This window comes from Pseudopodoces humilis, chromosome 2 (genome assembly GCF_049639895.1).
Source record: "Pseudopodoces humilis isolate 2021_Gansu_Grassland_sample_001 chromosome 2, ASM4963989v1, whole genome shotgun sequence".
Classification (NCBI taxonomy): Eukaryota; Metazoa; Chordata; class Aves; order Passeriformes; family Paridae; genus Pseudopodoces; species Pseudopodoces humilis.
The window spans coordinates 73022326-73037862 of NC_142201.1; the positions used below are offsets into that span (position 1 = coordinate 73022326).

The 15537-nt window shown below is 43.9% G+C and overlaps 1 protein-coding gene across 1 annotated transcript; it reads left to right on the forward strand.

The window, feature by feature from the left end:
* The first annotated feature begins 13546 nt into the window (after positions 1 to 13546).
* On the forward strand, positions 13547 to 15375 carry SLN (sarcolipin). Its single transcript, XM_014248331.2, has 2 exons — positions 13547 to 13655; positions 14712 to 15375. The coding sequence occupies exon 2, from the start codon at positions 14817 to 14819 to the stop codon at positions 14910 to 14912; it is 96 nt and encodes a 31-aa protein (XP_014103806.1). The 5' UTR covers positions 13547 to 13655; positions 14712 to 14816; the 3' UTR covers positions 14913 to 15375.
* Positions 15376 to 15537: the final 162 nt, after the last annotated feature.

The window sequence follows — 15537 nt, forward strand, 5'->3', positions numbered from 1 at the left end:
CAGAATAAGTATTGCTTGAACTAAAAACATGACAGTCTCTTTGGATTTCCTGGGGTTTAAATCTGGCCCTAGAGGGAGGTTGTTTTGCCAGCTGTGCTGTTTCTCCCTGAGCTCACTGCAGCTACAGTTTGCAGTAAACATTAACTGCTTCTCTACTGAAATTTTCACATTTGTCCAGGAACATATTATAGGAAAACTAAGAAATAGTACAGTATTTACAGATCAGATGAATTTATGTAAATTCATCACCTCAGTGAACCTCTCTCAGGAAAGATAGTGAGAAATAAACTGTGAATAATTCCTCTCCAGTCCTACCAAGAGGAATATGGGAGAAGAGGCATTTTAAAATCTCACTCAGTGTCAGAGATTTTCTCCAGGCTTTCTTAGCTCAAATGTTTTTTAGCAGAATAAAAAAAAAAAAAAAAAAAAAAAAAAAAAGTGTTAAAATAAGTCATTATGAGAAGTTTTCAGGGAATGTTCCTGAAAATGGAAAAAGGTGCATACAAACCCCAATGCAGCTAATTTAATACTCCTGACATTTTCTGGTAGCTGGAATTATGCAGAATGAGGAAATTATGCAGCATGAGTCAGATAAAAGCCATTGAAGCACACAGACCTGCCTCCTCTTACTGCCTTCCTGTCACCAAGCTGGTTTTAGGTTATAATGTGCCAGCTAGGCTGAAAGGCTGGTGAGAAATTAAGGGTTGCCACTCTGCTTGCATTATCTTTCTGTGGCAGAAACCAGGATATTCCTGTGGTGAGGTGTGCCTCCTACCAGCAATTCCCACCTGTATAACACACTGTCCTTTAGAAACACCTGAAATTAGGAGGGTAGCTATTAAAAATTTACCTCCTCTGATGTGCATTGATTAGTGCACCTAGAATGTAAGCAGGAAAATGCTGTAGGATTCCCTTAGTTTGTCTTTCTGAAGTTGCCTGACTTGGCTTTGATTTTTACACCACCATGAGATCATAGCATGGGCTCCATGGGTCCTGGGCAGTTCACCTGGGTCCCGTTTGCAGGCTGCTTCCAGAGGGCACCGCAGTGACATTGGAGTTCCTGACCAGCCTCCTGTGTGGGGTGTTGTGTTCACAGCGTGGGTTCAGTGCTGCTCTGTCTGTGCTCGGCCCAGGGCTGCTGCCTGCCCTCCCTGCATTGCAGCAGCACAGCCTGGGGGGTGCTGGAGCTGAGCCCTGCTCCACCTTGAGCTGCTCCAGCTGCCCCAGCTGTGAGTCCTGTCTCTTCCTCCCCTGGGAAGTGGATATCAAACATCAACATGAGAGGCTGGCTAGAAACGCAGTCCAGCTTGGGGGGGGAATGTTCTTGTAGCCTGCATGGATGTCCAAAAGCCAGGGCCAGTCAAGTGCCTAAAGAATTCCCCAGAGAAGACAAGCCTCTCTCTTTCCTTCTGAGTCATGAGAGCTGCTTGGGTTTGGCACCTCCTTCCAAGGCTGCTCATGTGGTCATGGCTAATCCTGAGTGGCCCTTGGCACCAGGGGCCTCTTGACTACGTGACCACGCCCTACAAATCCAAGGATGAGGGCAGTGACTTTCCTTCAGAGCCGCTCTTTGCTGCAGGACTGTGACCTTACAGTACTTCTAGTTCTTCATTAATTCCAGGAGGTGACATCCTATCAGACCTCTTATCACATTCCAGAAGTCTATTTCAGAAATATTTCATGGACTGTAAATGGGACAGCTGTTCCCTTGTGACACTGTTAATAGCATGGATCCCCTTTGTCAGGAGTCCCGGAGCTGCTGCTCCTCTCCCAGGATCAGTTTAACACTTTGCTTTTAATCTCTGCCCAAAAGAACTCAAATGAAGGTCCAACAAGGTATACCAGGTGAGAAGGCTTGGAGAGCTGGGCATGGGACAGGAGTGAGGGCAGGTCAGGCTATGCTGAGGCTGACCAGCATGGCACAGTGTTAGTCCTGCACAGTTCTGCCTGTGCTACTGAATAAAACAAACCAGGACCACTATTTGCCCTGAGAGGGGGAAGTACGGCCCAGCTGCTCTGCCCATAGCCCTTTTCCCTCTTAGGATGGGATGATCATATCCAGACTGTCCCAGTGACACGCTGCAGAAGCCATGCTTGGGCAGGTGCCTCTGTGGGGCTCAGCCTGTGGGTCCTGGGTGGGCAAATGGTACCTTTGGGCACCATTTCCTAGTGGGAAGCACAGAGGTGAGGCCATCTGTATGGCAAAGGGAATTGCCAATTCCCCCAAATCTCTGGGGTTTTAGAGGGGACCAAAACCCTTCACTCCTCCTGTGTGCTTGGACACTTGGCTGAAAAGACAAGGAGCAGCAGGAGCACAGTCTTGACAAATTTATAGGTAGGTGAATCCTGTCACATCTCTTTTTTTTCAAACTGGAGCTTAGCTAAATTTTCAGCAACCCAGTAAACAAGGATTTGCACCTAGCCATGTGTGAAGTGTGGCAAGCTGTGCATTGTTCAGTAAAAGTGCTTGCCTCCTACAGGAGATACTTTTGGGTTTATGGCAAACCTGGTGGGACTGAGATCAAACAATACAACATGCTTTTTTCCTCACTTTCTGTGTCATGTGCAACCTGATAACCTGTGATGGGAATCTGAAACTTCTGAACAAAAAACAACAGAAAGGGTATACAAAACACAGAGCAGTGAATGTGACAGACATGCAGAGCTGGTGGGCACTGGGTCTGATTTCAGAAGAACAAATCTCCCTTCTCCATGGGGACAGGGCTCGTTGGGTACCAAGTACGTCATGAAGTCCCTCAGGGTGGGTGCTGGGGATGCTGCAGACAGATGGCTGCAATTTTTGTCTCTGTTGTGCGCTCAGAAGGTCGGTCAGAAAACTCATCACCTCCTGCATATCTCCTGTGATGAGTGACATGCACTAATGAGATTGCAACCCAAATCCAAGGTTGGATTTGTAGGTGGAATCAGTAATATTTCTTGCTGAGATTATGGTTATTTTACAATCATCAACCTGCTAAAGTGCCAAAGGTGTTTATGAAATTCATAGCTTGAACAATTAAGATAACCTGGGTCTGAGCTGAGTGATTGGGGATTGAAGAACAGAGGACTGTCGTGAGAGAAGGAAAGAAGCCCAAATAACCTGATTTTAGAAGCAATCTCTTATTAATGAAACTGGGATGGGCTTTTTGTGCTCTTGCCTACTGCATTTTTAAATCTGCAATTGTCTGAATTTCTGCTGAAGGAGGGATTTTAAGGATAGTTGGTAAATTCCAGTTATTTATACAGTCATGATTTTATTTGCAGTTTTCTGCCCAAAATAGGGTGTATTTCTCTGACATTTCTAAACCAGCTTTGTTATGCCTGGTTAGTGCAGTAAAGCCAAAGGCACCAGTCTTGGGCATTAATCACAGAAAGTCCTATTCTGGGTACCACTGGTGACCAAGTGAAAACTGATGGTGGGATCAATCACTCTCAAAAATATTTGTTGCTGGATGCAGAAAGCTCTGCTCTACATCTGTCTCCAGCTGTGTTCAGCTGTGTTCTAACTGGGTGTGGTCTCTGAGTTCTGCCAACTCAGTGTAAGTACCTGTGGCACAACAGCATTTTCTAAATCCCTGTGACTTGTCTGTCACCAGTTTCCCTGAATTTGAATGGGGCTCTGCTTGGCCACTTTTCCCTCCAGCCAGGTTTAATAGACTGTATTTCTTGAGAGTGCTCACGGGGCAAGACCCTCTTTTTCTTCCAAGTCAAATGGCTTGTGGGGCAGTAAGCAGGCAAAGGCACTCAGTCATGCCTCTGGGGGTGGGGAGCCAGCAGGCTCCTTGGCTCAGGGTATCCCATGCATCCTGCCCCCCTTGGATACCACACACACTCCTCCATTACTCCTTGGCCAACATTTCCCCAGCACCTTCCGTTCTCCCAGGCTGGTCATACCCAAGCCACGTGCTGGCAAACCTCAGAAAATATTTGGCACATAACTTCTTATTATGAGGAGGATTGCACATAGGAAACAACACAGTCTAGCAAGGTTCTTGTGCCCTTGTTGCCCAGGTAATCATCAACAACTTCAAACCTTGTCAGTGCGTCGGGGTGGAAAAACTGAACTTTAGCTCAAGCTAATAAAGAAACATCCCTCTAATGTTTCCTGGAATAACAAGTTTCTTGTCTGACCTGGCACAGATTTCTGCTTCTCTCCAAAAGCATAACAAGCCCCACAGGAGCTCTGCAGAGAATCAGAGTGTGGTTCTCTGGCTGTTCTTGCTGGATTAAGAGATACTTCCATTATCCAGGGTTGACACAGGTCAGTGTCATGTCATCAAGCCTGAGCAGTCTATTAGGTGTCAGATGGTTGCGTAGGTCCTATGGGCAAAGTACTGATCTTGTTAATATTATCAAATCAAGGCAAAGAGTGCACTGGCTTGTACTCCTGACCCTTTCTTGCAGGGAAGAGCTACAATCATAGAATCATTTAGGTTGGAAAAGACCTGTAAGGTCATTGAGTCCAACTGTTAACCCAGCACTGCTGTGTTCACCATTAACCATGTTACTCCAACCCCTGGTGATGTATCTACACATTTTCAAACACCTCCAGGGAAGACAATTCCACCACTTTCCTGGGCAGTCCATTCCAGTGTTTGGTATTCCTTTCAGTGAAGAAAAATTTCCCAATAAAATCTAAATCTCCCCAGTGCAACCTGAGGCCATTTCTTCTTGTCCCTATCACTTGTTCCCTGGGAGAAGAGGCTGACCCCACCTGGCTGCACCCTCCTTTCAGGCAGTTCCAGAGAGTGATGAGGTCCCCCCTGAGGCTCCTTTTCTCCAGGCTAAACACCCCCAGCTCCCTCAGCTGCTCCTCACAGCACTTGTGCCCCAGAGCCTTCCCCAGCTCCGCTGCCCTTCTCTGGACACGCTCCAGCCCCTCAATGTCTTTCTTGCACTGAGGGGCCCAGAACTGAGCACAGCATTTGAGGTGTGGCCTCAGCAGTGCCGAGTGCAGGGGGACGGTCACTGCCCTGCTCCTGCTGGCCACACCACTGCTGATCCAGGCCAGGGTGCCATCGGCCTTCTTGGGCACCAGAGGTCATGCTGGATCGCGTTCTGCAATGGGTGGGAATTCATTCAGTCCACAGCTTAGCCAGACCACCTACCTGGAAAGTGTCTCCTGTGATGCAGAAAGGTCCAGAAGATGGCAGATAGCATGTCTTCCAATAAAGAAGAACTGGAGGATACTTCAGAGGGGCAGATGCCAGAGGTGCACTGAGCCAATGTTTTCAACACAGCACTTTCAAGCAGAGCATCTTGTAAGCACCTATGAAGTGTTTGCACTGTGCAAAATGGGTAACACTGAGGAACACAGTCAAGGGTGAAGGTAGGGTGGGGTGCTCCCTGTTCCAGCTACCATAAACACTGAGAGAACGCTGTCAGGTCAGGATTATGTCCATGACCTGATCCAAAGAGAGCCATGCTGACAGCTGCTTTGGTAGTGCACAGGTTTGATATTAGCTACTGCCCAATCAAACCCTGAGAGAGCAAAACAAGCAGTTTCATGTTCCAGGGCAGGCAATGAAAGATAATTTATTAATAGAGAAAGGAAAGGAAAGATATGATTGCTGAGCAGGGAGTGAATCTCCTAGTTGCCCCTTAGCCACTTAACACTTAAGTGTGTGGGCCTAAGCGTGGGTGTCTGTGTGCTGCTCACTTGCTTCTCTCTGCAGTTGTACACCCTCAGGTAATGAAGCCTCCATCTGCTCATGCAGAGATGTGTGAATTGATTTTGCAGAAAACAGAAAGTGGATTTAACTATTCATCAGTGATGCACTAACTGTGATTATTAAGACAAGAAGAGGGCAAAGAACATTTATCACAAACAACAGAGGAAGCTTAGCCTTAGTGATGCAGCTATCTAGTGTTAAAAGACTTTGCTCCCAATACATTACTCGTCAGTAGTCCTGTTAAAAGTTATTGTTCACTCTTAACACTTGATTTCCAAGACCCAGAATTGTATGCCCAGAAAAACAGACTGGGAGAGCAATCTCCAAATGGCTAATTATAACAGATGTGGATTTTGACTAAGTAAGAGGAAACCTGACTAAGTAAAAGGAGTAAGGCGGGACCCAGGCTGAAGGTGCTGTTTTGTAATGTTCCACTAATTTGGCTGTTCAAACTTTTTTCTGGATTAAATTCTGACAGTCTCAAAAGTTTTTTCAGGTACATTTCACAGTCTGGAGTAATCATCTGAGTCCTGGAGAGGGAAGGGGTTACTGAGTTGTTGAGAGCAGGCATGTTTTACTTCTCATTTATTCCGTAAAAGTACATTGCTCTGAGAAAGAATAACACTTTATTTTCATTAGTTGTTACAAAACTCTGGTCTGCACAAATTTCGTCCCACTCACACAGGGTCAATGACTGCTGTGATTAGAAAGTCATTAGAGACCCCTTGACTCTCTTTGGTGGTGTATAAACACCTCAAAAACAAAGGGTGAATCCATGCTGAGAAAGGATCTGCTCCTGCCTTCCCCCAGACCAAGTCAATCCAGCCCTTATTAGCTCTGTTTTTCCTAATGAACACAAAACAATGCAACCCGGTGCTTTGGGTTCAGCTCAGCCCCTGCTAAAACCCATAGCAAGATTCCTCTGGAATTCAGTAAGAGAAGGATGAGATCCTTCATGAGCTTTTCTTGATAAATAATACTGGCTTTGGACTTGTCTCAATGGATAATATTGAAATGTTAGTGTCAACATCTCTGCAAAGGGTATTTGAGGTAGTGGTGGGCCAGAAGAGATGTTTTAGGTCCTAGTGGCAGTTTATCCATTCATCACATGCATTTATATATGTATATGTATATGTATAGGTATATATGTATAAATGTATATATATATATACATACATATATGTAGTTATATTTATACATGTATTTATATTCATAAAGGGCATCTATGTCTTGCAGAAGCATTAGGTCTTCCAGGCCTGTTGGCTTTCCCCTCTTCCAGGCACTGTCTGAGGGTTCTTGTCTACAGCATCCAGAAACTCAGACTACTGTAAAATCCAGTATCTAGCATAGTGAGTGCTAAACTGTGCTTTGCCAGGGCTCATGCCATGAAGCATTTATAGATATAAGCTTTCATTGTTGTTTAAATTCAGCAATATTCCTGGTTCTAATACAGATACCCAGATTAGTGTGGTAATTTTTCTTGATTTCTGGATGAAAGTGTGTGGTTTGCTATTTACCTCTGACCTCCATAACTCCAGGAGCAAGGCAGTTGCTTTTTATTTGTTTTTCTTGGTGGGGTTTGGTTTTATTTTTAAGGTGTTTTTTTTTCGTTTGTGGTTTGGTTTGGTTTTCCTTTTTCCTTTCCCTCCCCCAGACAGGTTCCAGGCTAAGGCTTCAGCTTGCTGCTTCTGTTCACTTGCTTCTCTGAGTGTCCCTAGGGAAGGACAGTTTCTATCCTTGTTCCCAGGAATGGGCTCTCTGACTTCTTACTGTGGATGCTGGACTATATAAAACACAAGCTTTCTGCTGGTAGATACTTCCTGATGATCTCCTGATACTCTCCTGGCTGAGGGTGAGGTCCCACCATAGTGTTTTCTGGTTTGGTTTGGTTTATTTTTCATTGAACCAAGTGCACTGTTTTGTCGAGGAGTTTGCTGTCGGTGTTTGTAAAGGAGTGAGAATGGGAGGGAAAAACAGCTTGTACTAAGAAGAAGGGCATACCCAGAATTTCTTGCTTCTTGGAGTGGTATTTGAGAACCCAGTTTGACCAAGGCCAGAATTCCAGGGTTTCTCCTTTGTTGGACTCAGGTGGGGCTGTCAAAGGATTTGTTTCCCAGGTGCACAGACAGTGGTCCCCTCCACTCCTTTCTGATTTTGCATGCACAGGCTGCTCCCCAGCCTAATTCTCCTTAGCAGTGCCAATCCTTCAGGACAGCCTCATCACCCCTCTGGAGCACCCTCCTCTTCGTGTTCTTACAGCCAGCCAGAGGTGTTTAACACTCCCCTGTGGCTGTCACAGCTTAGTCATGAGAATTTGGGCAGGATGTTGTCTGAGGAGAAAGAGTGCTGCTTTCTTGGAGGGCAGCACGTGCTCTGTGGCATCTGTGTCTGCTGCTGCGTGCTAAACGTGACAGAGGCGAAGGGACCACGCAGCACACCCGGGCTAAGGGCAGCCCTGTGGCTTGCATGCTGCAGCAGAGCTGGGCTGGCAGCCCTCTGAGGCAGGGTCATCAGCTCCCAGCCCTGCAAACCTGCACAAACACTGCTGGCTGGAGGTACCAGAGTGTGTTGGCACAACAGCTGGTGGCTACTTAGTAACTAAAGGCAAACCTCCTTCTCAGGGAAGGGTTACAGGCTGCCTTGTAAGTGACTTCAGAGATGCGAGAACTCACACAACAGCTGTATGGGTTAAGTTGAAAGCTTGTCACATACCAGTAGTGCTGATATTGTTGTTCACCGAGATAAAAATTGTATTTCTTCGTGGTGCCAGGACATAGTTGATTGAAGACTCACTTCTTTCCACGGAAGAGATCAAAATAGGCTGTAAGTGCACAGATGCCTCACTCTGTGCTAGAGTAAGGGGAGAAGCTGGCTGACATCAGTGGAAACTTGTGGCCAAACTCCTACTCAGAAGTTACTTTACTTCTGAGTTACTTTACTTACAAAGCTGCTTTTTTTTTTAATTTTCTTTTTCTTTTCAGAGATAAGCACTTCGTCTTTGCTTATGTACCCGTTTACCAGGATGCAACCAGCAGGTTGTAGGTTCACAGCCACCCTTGTTGCTCTGTGTCCATACCTGTTCTGGGATAGCTGAACTCTTTGCAGGAGACTTGTGACATGTTGCCAGCTATGAGGGCATCAATAATTCTTGATGCAAAAGCACTGAACACCATGGCCTGAGTACAGAAATCTGCATTTCTCTGCCTGAGCCTCTGACCCTGCTGCACCAGTCTCTCCTCCACCACCTGTAGAAATTTCATGCACCACTCAGAAATCACTTTTAAAGAGATTGGTTTTGTTTCTGATTTGAATGTGTCTTCTAATGCATCTTCTGCTATCAATCCCTCTCATGTGTTTCCTTTCTAGTCTGCAGATTGTTTTTTCTTTGAAACAGTACTGACTAGTTTTGATCTGTTCTGCTAACACCTTATGCTTGTGGACAGAAGTCTGCTGGTTCAAACATAAACCTCATAAATGACACTCATTGGAAGACAGATGTGGCAAAAGTCCAACTATTGTGCTTCTGAAGGTGTTGCCACCTTCATATTCCCAGGGGTTCATATTCCCAGGGATTTAACGTGCTCCTGCCTACTCTGTCTGCCCAAACTGCAGCTCTGTCAGGCAGCACATTTTAAGGTGGTATGGAAGAGTGTGGCCCCAGTAATCTGCAGGTTTGTGACCTTGATCCTGATTGCTGAAATTAGCTTTACAGGCATTTAAGCTCAAAGACCTCTCCATAGCTTCCACCAGTACTGGCTAGACAAGGAAGCATAGAGATAGCATATCCCAGTGCATAGCCATGAATTCCCTACTAGCCTTTAGTTATCTTCCTGGAGAAACTCATGAACTTCAAGGTCTGACACACAGCATCAGGGAGGAAAGTTGGCTTTTAATGGTTTTCTGTAAAGCCCTGTGAAAGACGAGGGCAGTGTCCCAGAATTCAACTCCATTTAGAACAAGTGGCATGTAGTATGAATATGGGAATATGGGAGCCAAGATGTAAAATACCCATTTCTGTCTAAGTTTCAATAGCATTTTTGCACAATTCCATCTGTGATATTTAATCTTCTAATGCTATTCACTGCTTGATTGTCTCTGGTGTGACTGGGTCATTGCTCTTGAAGATGAATTGATGTTTTCTTCACTCTCGACCTGACATTTTATATTTTTTTGAGACAGCCAGCTATAAAAGATTAAAATGAAGGCCTCCTTGGCTTTTTCTTTCTTATCTTACCTCTAATTTGTGGTGCTTTAGGAGTAATTTCAAGTTTTCTTCTTTCCCCTCTGTCTTCAGGGTTGCATGTAGTCTTGGCCTGAGTACATTGCCATAGAGGGTTTTAGTTTGTCTCACAGTATTGCAACGTTTGTCCAGTTTAAAATATTGTAGAGAAATAAAAGAAGTATCTTCTGAAGTCTAAAATTAATGAAACAACACCCAAAAGAAAATACATTATAAAAATAAATGAGCTCTGGCAGAGAATGAGAAATTATGTTGACAATAATTGTAAACACGTGTGTGACTCACGGCCCATACTTATACATAACTGCACTGCATTTGGTAAGAAAGGTAATGCTGAGAGCAAAAATGAACACAATATCCTTTAATTGTGCAAGAATGGCTTTGAAAGATTATATGGTACTTGGTTAGTAGGCTGGGAAGAACGTGAGATAGTCACAGCATCTTTAAATATAGACTGGAGCCTTAAGTTTGAGTATGCGAGGCATGAAAATGGAGCTTTGGCATGGCCACATGAAAGCTGAGAACATCCAGATCTGTCAGAAAAAGTAGAAAAAGTGTCAATAAAAAAATATTCAACACCTCTCTAAACCTCTGGATCAACATTTAAAGTAAAATCACTCCATTCATTCTCTTCCTCTCCTTTCTGCTTTACTAATCAGTACGGAATCACTTGAATAAATAAATCAACTTCTTGAAGAAACAGCCTTTAAGGTCCTTATACTTTCAATTCATAAAAAGCAGGAATAAGTGGGGTTTTTTGGGAGGGGTGAGGGGGCAGAATTTTCAGCCTCTGGCAACCACAGACTCTAATCTATGGTGAGTTGAAGTCAGATGTTCAGACTCTGGTTGAATTCACTGTTGTTATCCAGGCACATTCCACAACTCAGGGGTGTTTATTGGACCTCCTGGTCAGTGCTAAGCCCTTTTACTTTTCACAAGTCTCTCTGTGTGTGTCTGTGTGTGTCTGTGTGTACATATGTAATACATAGGTAAAGCTCAACTATAAGCAAGCTGCCTGATCTAGAATTATTCATAGAATGAGCAAGAGGGAGCCATAAACCAGCTTGTATCTAGCAATCCCAGTAGACTGAATCACAGATGTTTAAAGATATCTAGGCAAAGATCATGTTGTATACCCTGTGTTTCTATTACTTTCCTCAGATTTCCCTACCAGTCAGTGTGTTGGGTTAGATGAATTTTGTTCCCATTTAACAATGAATACTTGTGATCCTATATGCTCATCCATGGTCTACTGCAAGATCCTCAGCACAAAAAGTGAGAGAAACCTCTGTGCCTGTAGAGGTGGGTCAGGGTGTTGATTGTGTGTATTGTGATTAATGACATTTATACTGTGGCTTCCCTGCTTTGAAGAAGGGAAATTTTCTAGCTCTCATGTAGAACATTAAAGAAGAAGGAGGTGAACTGGGACAGAGGAAGGAGATCTCTGTCAGTGTGGAAGTGCAGGGTATCCAAACCTGGGGACCGGAGCTGACAGGTCCTAGGTTAAAAAAATACACTTTTGAGTTTTCTGTTAACAGAGAGTAAAACAAAACCCAAAGTTTCCATAGCCCAAGGGGAGTATTTGGGCATTCAAATGTTTCACCATTTCTCTGGTGAAGCTTTATGTGATTCAAGGTGAAGTAGATGAGGTATAGCATGAGAAATCCACAGATTTCTGCTTCAGAACTTGCCAAGGAAGGAAATAGTCTAGGATAGGCTCATGGTAGTCAAAATCCTGCTTCCCTCTGGCTAAAAGAAGCATTTTCAATCTGGATTCCCCAAATCCCTGTAAGTATGGGATGTTTCCCCAAGTTTTCCCTAAAAGGATGGCTCAGCAGAGTTAGCATCACAACAGGACCCTGCAAACCTGCTTAGGCACGTAACTCCTGGATGAGGCATGGGTTAAAGCCTTTGCTGTTTGATCTGTGTACTTTAGCACAAGGCTCCCACGCAGCACACTGGCTTTTTTGAACGTGCTCCCTGGTTGTGTAGGAGGGCAGTGGCAAGGCAGTCAAACCAATGAAAAGGAAGGCTTCTACTGTTCCAATCCCCCTCCTACCTCCACTGATCCCATGGGAAGACTATTTAGGGAGATCATCCAGCAAAACCCAAGCAACACTCCCCTCCACCCCCCTGGTTACCCACAGCTATTTGTTTTGTTGTGTTTTCCACTGGATAGGTTTCCAGCCAGCTGGCGTCCCTCACCGGGCCATCATCCTGCAATGTGTGCCAGCGGGAGAAACCTGGGAGCTCAGGGAGGGGGACAAACAAGCTCCATACTCTGAGCTAAAGTACGTCCCAGCATGCCTGAATATAAATATATAGAAGGCATCAGAATCAATAAATTACCTGCATGCCATGTATCACACAGTGTTTGGCAGTGAAAATAAGGTCAGTGTTGTGGATAGCCTTACACTTAAACATGAGCAGGATCCTCTCACTCCTCTGGCAGTGCTGTATTGAAGAAGTGGCCCCTCTGACTTCAGTGGAAATACTTGTGTTTTCCAAGTAGGGGGAAACCCGTGGCACTGTCTGCTCCCAGTTCATTCCAGCTCACTCTGCAGTGTCAATTCAAAGGGAACAAATAGCCACTTCTTGTTCATGTTAACAGCAAGCTCTAGCAGTGTCTTGAGCAAAGATAAGGGTGTTACAGCTCTCTAGGACACAGAGCAGTGTCTTTCTGGGGTGAAACACTGCATGGTGGCAGAAATACTTCTCCATATGCTCAGATAGGTGAAGCATTCAACCCAGCACTGAAATCCAATGGGGGACGAGCATGTGAGAGTGTCAGCAGTTCTTTAAAGAAATTTGTACTTTTCTGCACAAACTCATCCCAAACTTTTCTATCCAAGAAATGATCCTGTTTCACTTATTTGTATTGAAATGAAAAGTATATTTTGTTCCTATTCACTTTCTTTTAAATGCATATGAGCTCAAGAAGCTCTGAAGACTACAGGTATGTGGAACAACAACAGCTGCACTGTACTCAAAAAGGTAGATATGTGGCTCCATATCTTGGAAATGGTCTTGAGATCCTTAGCTCTGCACACAGAACTCTTCAAATGGCGCTTTCTTTCCCTTTCTTCACACTGGGGAAGACACCAACAGGCCAAAGGAAATAATGTAGTGACAGAACATGGGGGAATAGCTTCCAGCTCAAAGAGTAGGTTTAGATTAGATATTAGGAAGAAATTATTCAATGTGAAGGTGGTGAAAAACTGGAACAGGTTGCCCAGAGAAGCTGGGTGCCCCAAGTCCTAGAAGTGTTCAAGACTGGGTTGGATGGGGCTCTGAGCAACCTGGTCTAGTGGAAGGTGTCCCTGTCTATGGAAGGAGAGTTGGAACTAGATAATTTTTAAGGTTCCTTCCAACCAAAAGCATTCTATGATTGTATGAAATTCTCTGTCAGATCCAGTTGACTCCCAATGGATGCACCCAGCTCTGTTGTTAGTACAGCACCATGGCAAAAGAAGCAAATCAACCCACAGAGCCCACTGCATAAACAGCCTTAACCAAATTTACAGCATAGCTTAGCCCTTTAAAAATATCTGGGGGGGGGGGTGATGTCAGCACCTGGATTGCCAGTGCACTTGTTGGTCTCCACCCTCAGCCTACTTTAGTTCCCAAGCAGGCACAGAGCATCCAGACCGAGTAGGAGATAGGCAGAAGCTTGGAGGGAAAAACTATCTGCAGTGGCCCAAAGTCCAGAGGCAGAACCGCTGGGCTCCATTTACTTCCTCAAGGTAAAAGAGCTGGCTTACTCATTAGGTCAGATTTTCTCGTGTGCAAGGACATAGGAGGCTGGCAAAACAACTTGAGAATGTAGGAATTTTTTAACTGCATGCACTAGGCTTTTAATATTTAATCTGCAAACTAAAGTAGTTTCAATTGAAAGTCTCTATCTTCATGCTGGTATGGTCCCAAGGCTTCTCATTTGCACCAGAGATGTTACAGCCTAATCTGGTTGTGTAGTTGAAATTCTTTGTCTAGACTTAAATGCTTCACTTGTTTAAGGGTTCTTATTTTATTAACATGGCATGAAGAGATTAGTGCATGATATTCATGGTAAAGTATTCTCTTTTTCTCTGCATGAACTCCAAAATCATATAAAATTCAAAAATTGCTGTCACTAAGTAAATAAAAGCAATAACCAACAGAAAAGTTTTTGAGTACAACTTGAATAGGATTTTTGAATTATGATATTTTTAGCATTTTTTGATTCAGTTTTTCCTTGAAATTTCAGGAAAGGCAGAAGTTTCTTGAGAAAATACTCCTTCATCTGTGGAAGGGACTCACAAAATATGTGAAGTTCTTCAGAAATTAAAATGTCTAACCTTAGGTTCTCCTTGTACTTTTAGTAGTAACAAATTATTCAGATTTATTAGTCTTTCTCTATAAAATAATAGTTTGCACTTAATTTCTTAAAAAAATACACTGGCAAATAAATATAGGAATTTTAAAACTCTTAACAGTAGTATAGTTAGAATGTATACTTGTTGAAAGTGTTAAATGGGACTTGGGCATTATTTATTTGAAAATGCTTGCAGAAAGCAGCATTGATTTCCACAGACTGCTCACCCTGTGTACTGTATTTTGGGGTGACACTGGGAACATCCTTGTCAAATGCTGGAAATCAAAGAAGGTGATAAGCTGCAAAAGATGGTTTTTACTTCTTAGCACCCCAGTGCTTTCTCACTCCTGACACAACATTTATTTAGACCAACATAAAAAGCTCTACTGAATCTGCCAACTTCATGCGTCTGTCCTTTACATAATTTTCTTTTTTTTTTATTTCAAAGAGCTTGTGCCCTGAAGGTTGAGCTCAAGGACACATCCAAGCAAGTCACCAGTCTTCCCTTTGCTCTGCCTGCTGACCTCTGCTCTCTCCTCATTACTCCCCAAAAATGGAACGTTCCACACGAGAAATTTGCCTCAACTTCATGATTGTCCTGATTACTGTGATCCTCATGTGGCTCCTTGTGAAGTCTTATCAGGATTGAAAGACTCTCAGAAACTCTGGAGGTGATTTCAGTGTGTGCCTCCACAGACATCAGTAACACCCACAGCATGCCACAGCAATTAGCTTTTAGTCAACTGAGGATGTCATGAACCTCTATTTTTCACTCTCTCCTATCTGCTGCCTGCACTAATGTTTGTAATGGGTCTGTGATGGTGTAATTCTTTCAGTCTGCAGTGATCCAGCTGTAAAATATAAGATGCTTAGGAACAGTTTGATGTGGCTGTCTCTTCTGGTAGTTTCTGTGAGTGCTGTACTCCCAGCCCACCATGCCAGCTTGTTTGGCATCAGTGTTGGCTTCTGGAGGGTGTAAAACTGCAGTGTGTAATGTAAGAGCCAGTATTATCCAATCTAAAAGGCATAAACTTGCTTAGAGAAAAGGAATGTGAAACCTCTGCTTTCACTCACACTTTTCATTTTGTTTAAATAAAGACTATGCAAAATCATTTTTTTGAGCATTCCTTATCCCTCTCTTGACCCGAGCTGATGATAGCTGTGGTACAGTGTGATATGAAACTGGGGTGGTTTGCTTGTTCCCCCTACTTACATTTTAATTTGTATTTTTTAAAAAGTGCTGTGGAATGGGAACCCTACAGCATAACAGGCAT

Excerpts from the sequence above, each read along its gene's own strand:
- SLN (XM_014248331.2), top strand. The coding sequence starts at position 14,817 with ATGGAACGTTCCACACGAGAAATTTGCCTCAACTTCATGATTGTCCTG.